General features: G+C 26.6%; 1 protein-coding gene across 1 annotated transcript; it reads right to left on the bottom strand.

The window, feature by feature from the left end:
- Window positions 1-6,642: 6,642 nt before the first annotated feature.
- Window positions 6,643-7,783, bottom strand: LOC115713113 (cytochrome P450 71B35-like). Its single transcript, XM_061113213.1, has one exon. It carries the CDS (start codon window positions 7,331-7,333, stop codon window positions 6,902-6,904), a length of 432 nt encoding a protein of 143 aa, XP_060969196.1. The 5' UTR covers window positions 7,334-7,783; the 3' UTR covers window positions 6,643-6,901.
- Between the last annotated feature and the right edge of the window lie 359 nt (window positions 7,784-8,142).

The raw sequence follows: 8,142 nt of genomic DNA, 5'->3' as shown, positions 1-8,142 counted from the left end.
AATTTTTAACAATATATTATATATACATATAATATAATATATATACACTGTTTAAAAATTATATATGTATATACATATATACATATAATATATATATATATGTATAATATAATATATTGTTTAAGAATTATGCATTCATATAACACATATCTCATACATACACAAAATTATATATTTACACATACACAAAAAAATTACTAAACAGTTCCATAAAAACTACTAAACACAAAATTATATATTTACACATACATTTGCATAAAAATTTACACATACACAGATATATAAATGTAATATACCAATTACTAAACATTCAAAGATTGAAAAAAAAAAAACAAACCTGTAAATTTTTCTGCCAAGCTTTTACTCCTCCCGCGTTTTCACTTTCCGTTACTGTTTCGAGCAAAATATCTCCCCAAAACTTCAAGCATGGAGAAAAAATTAATAACTATCAAAGAAAAATAAAAATAAAATGAAAAAACCATAGTGAAAAACACATTACCTGTCAAAAAAAAAAATGATGGTGCAATGGCGCTTCACGGTGGCAAACAGGCGGACTATGGCGGAGGAGGACGACTCGGAGAAGGGGACTATGGCAGAGGAGGGTCGGGCTTAGGGAGGAGGAGGAGGAGGAGGAGAAGGGTCAGAGTGGGGTGGTGTGAAATGGAGTGGGGAAATGGAAAATGTTTTATGAGTTATGGGGAGGGATTATATAGACATTTATTACCGGCGGGACCCGCCGGTATTAATAGGGGTTCCGCCGGTATTAATAAAATGGTCAGAATCCCCTGACTAATACCGGCGGAACCCGCCGGCAATAATCCGCCGGTATTAGTCTTTTCAAAATTTGGGCGGTAAAAATCCCGCCCAAACTATTAGAGGCAGGTTTTCCGCCGGTAATACTAAAGTTCCGCCGGGAATACTAAATTTAAATAAATATTTAATTAATTTTTAATTATTCAAAAGTAATACCGGGGGAATGCCTTTTTCGCCGGTAATAACCCCATTAATACCGGCGGTTTGGCTCCGCCAGTATTACTTCCGCCGGTACTGAGTAAAAATATTGTAATGTTATCTACGTGTTATTTTGTTGTTGGTTTATTTAAATTAATTTTTTTTTAAAAAAAAAAAAATTCATGACCTACACTAATCAGGAATTGACACGTGACAATTTACTTAACACTTAATAATTAGATACTTACAGAAGTTCTAAAATTATAACTTAAGTATTATTACCGTCAAATTAAACTTAAATACTTATTTGTAACTGAAAATTAAATTTAAATATTTATGCCGCAAATTACTAATTAAAAAAAAATTGATCTTAAGAAAAAGGACAAGAGATATAAAGAGAGAAAGTGATTGGCTTCATTATGAGAGCAACAATTTTTTTAGGAAGACATAGGAAATTTATAAGTATAAGTATATTTAAAAAAATGAAAAGTTGAAAACATGTTATTGAGTTTATTTAAAAATCACGTGAAATCTTTTTTTTTTTTTTTTTCCATCTCTTTCATTTTCAACTTTTAACTCTAAATAATTTTTTTAAGAGAAATTTAAGTCAAGTTTAGTATAGCTTCTTCATAAAAGTTTCCTAATAAGTTAAAGGGAAATTTATAGTTTTGTATAAATTATATAATTTTATTATATTATATAATACAAATAATTTATTTACATTTAATTATATATTTTATATTAAATACATAAACATAATTTTAATTTTAATTATACATAAATGTACAACAAAAATAATATAATTACAAAAAATGTGCAAAAAAAAAAAAAATTAAAAACTTATACATTTTGAAAATTTATTATATGAAACCATACATTTTAATTATTAAATAATAAAATATATTTATTAAAACTCAAAATAAACAATTTCGTAAAATTAATTAAATAGTTTTATAATAATAAACAAGTTAAATATTTTTTTATTAAAAAATAAATATTTATTATCTATATTTTAGTGTGAATTATTATAATTTAATAAGATTTTTTTTGAATAAAATACAATATCAAAATTATATACATTAATGTATATAAATATAAATAAATACTTAAAATTACTAAAAATAAACATGACACATAGAGTATAATAAACATATGTGAATATTATTATTTTATTTATTAAATTAGTATGTTTAATGAATAGAAAACAAAATAAACATATATATACAAAGTATTTTATATTATTAGTATGTTTATTATAATTGTAAACATAAAAATAGACATAGCCAATTTATACTATACTAAAATAAGTATATTTTCTTTCTATTGTTTCTATATATTGATTATATTCTAATGAGTTAGTGGACGAATTTTCTATTGAAGTATAATCACTACTACGAAAATAAGTTTTCCCGACGTTTTTAAACAGTTGTTTAAAGTATTCCCGTTGGTTTTCATAACCGTCGCCTATACGACCATCGTAAAATGGGCAGAATAGGCGACGGTTCAAAACCTCGCTAATGTGGGTTTTCCGACGATTTAAAAATGTCGCCTATAACTAGGTGTAGGCGACGGTTTATAACCGTGCCCTATACTATAGGCCACGGTTTTAAACCGTCGCCTATACTGTAGGTCACGGTTTAAAATCGTCGCCTATACCCTCGGGAATGTAAAAAAAAGAAAAAAAAGTATTTTCGCCCATCTGCATTTGCGCCCATTTTTTTTTTCTTGCATTACTTTTATAATTTTACCTAAATTAAAATAAAACAACTAATTAATTTTGTTATAATAACAACTAACTTTAAAACACATTAAATTTATAAAATAACAAAATAAATATATATAATATATAAAAAAGTATATAAATAAATATTTGTATTTATACCGAGCTCGGAGAGAGAGAGGGAGACAGAGGGGAGGTGGTGGTGGTCTGACGTATGCGACGGAGAGTATAGAGAGACCGACGGGAGGAGGGGTGGGTAGAGATCGATGGACGAGAGAGACGAGAAGAAAAGGAGATCGAGAGAGGGAGGAAGACGGCAAGAGAGGAGGGCGATGGTGCGGAGGCGTGGGTGGGATTTTGGAGAGTAAAGATTTTCGTTTTAGGGTGTGAAAAATGGAGAAAAAATAGGTGGTGTGGGAAATAGAAAAAAAGTAGTTAAGCACGTGGAAAAGGTGGCGAGAAGTAGGTGACGATTTTTTAATGGATCCTTATAGGCGACGGTCCATTAAAAAACCGTATTTTATTAAAAAAAAATATCGCCTATTTTGTTTACTACGATTTTAAACCGTTAGGAATACTAAATTTTTCCTGACGGTTTTAAATAGTTACTTAATTTTTTTAGCGACGGTCCCCGAAAAAAATTATTTTTAGGACCGTCGCAAATTCTGATATTTGTAGTAGTGAATTCTTACATCAAAAAATAAATAAGCAAACATAACTTTATAGCTCCAAAAATTATTTAATTAGAAAAAATAAGCATAACACAATAAACAAAGAAAAAGATAAAGAAAAATAATATTTTTTTTATATTATTTATTTTCTAAAAAATTACGAAAAAATAAACATAACACACATAGAGTGATATAATAAACCTATGTGAATATTATTATTTTGTTTATTAAATCAGTATGTTTAATTAATAGAACATAAAATAAACACATATATAAAATATTTTATATTATTGGTATGTTTATTGTAATTGTAAACATAAAAATAAACATAGCCAATATTACCATATATATAATAATCAATAATTATTACCATATATATACTATAAAAAAATTGAAAAAAAGTTTTTAATTATATATAAAAATGTATGAGAAAATGGTAATAAGTTTTTTTGCACATATTTTCTAATTAATAAAAATAGTGTATACAAAATTGTAAAATGCCCAATTAATTTTTCCTAAATCTTATATAAATAAACAATAAACATACATATTTTTCCTTACAACAAAATAAATAAATAAATAAATAAACATACATATTTTATTTATAAAACTATACATTAAATATATTAGATTATAATAATTTATAAACATTATCAATATAAAATATAAACATAATGTTTATACATAATTTCACCTTTAGTTATAATGTTGTTCCTTAAAACAAAATAAACATAAATGTTTTATTTTTAAACTTATTTATGAACTTTTAATAAATAGATTCTATTGATTCTATTAAAATATTATCGTAATAAACATATTAGATTAATAGTAACATTATAAACATTAATAATAATTAAATTTTTAATAAACATTCATATACATTGTTTATAAAAGATAAACAAAATTTTTAAATATATTTGTATAATTTTAGTAATATATCAAAATATAAATATTCGCGTAAAAAAATATAAATATTGACTTATGTATTTTTATATTTAATTTTATGCGTTTTTTTTAAAAAATTAATTGAAAATAATCGACATGTTAAAATCGTAAACATTTATGTTTATTTTTATTATATAATGTAAATATGATGATTATTTGTAAATATTTATAAAATTGGATATAGAATTATGTAATTAAGTTTTTTTTGCACATTTTTTGTAATATAATTAATTTACTTGTATATAATTGAAAATCGCCCTTAATTATACACAGTAACAAATTTCTAGCCAAACAAGGCCATATCAATGGAAGGAAGAGGAAAAGCGAAACAAGCAAAGCTAATTTAACATTCTGTTTGGAAGTAACTGTGTAATTATTAGGTAAGGTAATTACTAAGGTAGTAATTACACAGTTTAGTAATTACACTATATTTTAAAATGCAAGGTGTGTTTGGATATGAGGTGGTAATTACATATGAATTCCTAATATCTTGTTTGGCAAAAAAATAGTAATTACATGGAAAAATAATATTTTTTAATAGCTAATGTTTAATATGAAAAGTTTTAAGTAATTACACAGTATAATTACATTCAATTCTTATGAAGGCCATGAGAATTGGAGAGTGTAATTGGAACCCCTCAATTACTTCCAATTCTACGGTTACAGTTCCAATTACATTGTGGCTTTCCAAACGCACCCTGTTACAAACCACGTTTGAACAATTTATATATCATTTGGGTTTATTACTACGACTCCTCAGAGATCGTTGCTATCTAATATCCATCTCTTCTTTCATTTCCTTTCCAAATATCCTCCTGTTTTTTTCCCTATTACAAACCACGTTTGAACAATTTCTGAGTTTTTTTATTATTTTATTTTTATTAGTCAATAGCCAACTTGGACCTGCAAAGTAATGGTCCAATATTTTTGAGTGATCCCACTAAGATAGTCCCCTGCTGTTGAATTGATAAATGAGTAAATACACTTTCATGTGCCTCATCATAGTTATCTTAAATTCCCTACATAACAATTCTTAAAATCCAAATACAAAATGACGAAAAAGAAACCACAATTTTAACAACAAAATTAAAGAAAAAAACACCCCTGCTATCCAAGGAACTATATCTTCTTCCTTAACATATAACTAAAAAAAATAATTAACAGGTGCATAATTTCACCCTTAATTATATCTTCTTTGACTACATTTATTTAAAATTTTCACATAATAGATAAAAAAATTTGAAAAAAATTATACAAGTACATTGAAAAAAATTATTTTTATTTTTTAAACTTTTTTATTTATAAAAATACATCTCTAGTAAAAATAATAAACGTTTTTTTTTATTGTTTTATAATTTATTTGTAGTTGTCATGAGATTTTTTATTTTTTTCTAATGGTTGATTTGTAGTCAGGGGCGGACGTACATAGTTATTTATAGTGGTCATGGCCCTCCTAGCATATATGTAATTCTAAGTTTTAAACTTTAGTATATTGTTCAAAAAAAAAAAAAAAATTAGTATATTGTAATTGGCCTCCTTAGCATATATGTAATTATGTATATGTGATTCTAGCTTCTAAGTCTAAAAATTTAGTATATTGTGATTTAACATTTTTAATAATTATTACATAGTGGCTCCTTTCAAAAAGTTAAAGTAAAATTTGAAGAAAATAAAATACATTGTGTCTACAGTAGCACTAACAAAATCATATACAATTATTACTTTCTTTTATAAAAAGAATATTATATAAGTGTCATTTTTTTTAAAAGTATTTATTTATATTCTTTAATAATATTTATTTAGTTTATTTGTTAGTTAGGCCATTACCACTTCACAATGTTTTTCAAAAAAATTGTTTAAAAAAAAGTGGAAATCTTCTTGATTTTACTATTTTAGCAATCATTTTTTATTTATTTAAGTGAGTAGTTAGTAAAAATTAAAAAAGCAAAAAAATTTAAATTTATGTATAAGATAGTAACTCTTATTCTACACATCCAGTTTCTAAAGTTACTACATATCAATTTTTTTCTGCTATGAATATAGTGAAGATTACACTTCGCAACAAAATAAAATATATTTTTAAGTAATTATTTGTTAGTGTATATAGAAAAAAAAAAATTGCTAAAAAAATTAGCATAAATTCACTTATATATAATTTTCATGATATTTAAGAGAGACATATTGTATTTTAATTTTAATTATAATATTAATAATATATTTTGAATTATTTTTCACTTAATTTATAATGTAGTTTGGCTCTCGTTGAATTTTGACTCTGGCTCCGCCCCTGTTTATAGTCTTTGTGAAGTTGATTTTTTTGTTGTTTTTTAGTTGTATTTTTTTTTTGTTGAACAAAGTATATTTTTGTAATTAAAAATTTTAAGACGTAAAATTATAAATAACAGATAAAAAAAAAGAGTATTTAAAAAAAAATCATTTTATTTAAAAAATGTCAGAAATTTACGGTAAAAAATGTTTTGTTCTTCTATAGTGGCCTCAATGTAAGAGAATGACCAGCAAACTCATCCATGTTGAGAGCAGTTCTCTTGGAGATGGTAAGAGAATGACCAGCAAACTCATCCATGTTGATATCTTGCACTTTCATTCCAACAGGCTATTTCCACTCAAAGCTGTATAAGAGATTTGCAAGGCCAAGCTCAGCCATTGTGGTTCCCATATGAATGGCAGGACACGCCCTTCGCCCTGAACCAAATGGCAGCATCTCGAAATGTTGACCTTTCAAATTAATGGAGTTGTCCAAAAACCTCTCAGGGATAAACTCTTCAAGATCCTTCCAGCTTCTGGGGTCTTGTCCAATTGCCCAAATATTCACTTGTAACATTGTTTTTGGCTCAATCTCATATCCATTAATAGTGACATGTGATATGGTTTCTCTGGGGAGAAGTAGAGGAGCAGGTGGGTGCAGCCTAAGAGTTTCTTTGACAATCATTTTGAGGTATTGAAGCTGATCAATGTCAGTTTCTGAGACTTTTCCTTTGTTTCCAATCCAAGTTCTAACTTCATCTTGTGCCATTGCCCACTCCATGGTAATTGCACCAGCATTTACCCCACCTAAAAATATATATGTTCTGCACTAAAAAATATTTATTCGGTAAATAAACTAGTTATAAACATGTACTGCATAGGAATTTATCCAAAAACAAATTGAAAATTCAGAATTGTCCTTACATAATTTTAATTAGTCTTCTTGAATCCAAGTGCTAAGAGTTCATAGACTTGCAACAATTCACAAACTAACCAAATAAGATAAATAATTAAAAGCTCCTATCCTAGTTTGCTCCTTTATAATTCTCAAAAGTACATCAATAATGTCTTCCTTTTCCTTTTTTTTTTCTCTCCATGAGTTTACATGAACATCAATTACCCTTTGGAAGAAACCATCCAATTCTTGAAATATCCTTTTGCGCTTTTGATCCAAACCAAAAAACTTATCAACAATCCACCTCACATATCGAAAGTACTCAGCTGCAGTGAAGCTTCCCATTATGGCCTCTGCCTCTAAAACAACATCATGAAACTTGCCGGAATCTGTGGTGGTGAAACCTCACTCTCAAAAATAGGTTGTTGAAGCAGTAATAATGTCCAAGAAACACAATTCAAAATTAAAACCAATTACAAAACCAAAAGTTGAACTTAATTGAAAGAAGACATAGAAAACTTAACTCAATAATGGATGAATGGTGGATCTTTATTGAATAAGAATAGCCAGTAGTACACAATAAAATGAGCTCAAGATTACAACTCAAAACAGTAAGTAATTACAAAGAAATGTCTCACATTGAGGGAAATCACTTCAAGAGTGATACACCCTTTTACATACCTCCACACACACTC

Source organism: Cannabis sativa, chromosome 4 (genome assembly GCF_029168945.1).
Source record: "Cannabis sativa cultivar Pink pepper isolate KNU-18-1 chromosome 4, ASM2916894v1, whole genome shotgun sequence".
Lineage (NCBI taxonomy): Eukaryota > Viridiplantae > Streptophyta > Magnoliopsida > Rosales > Cannabaceae > Cannabis > Cannabis sativa.
This window is presented reverse-complemented; position numbering and strand designations above follow the sequence as displayed.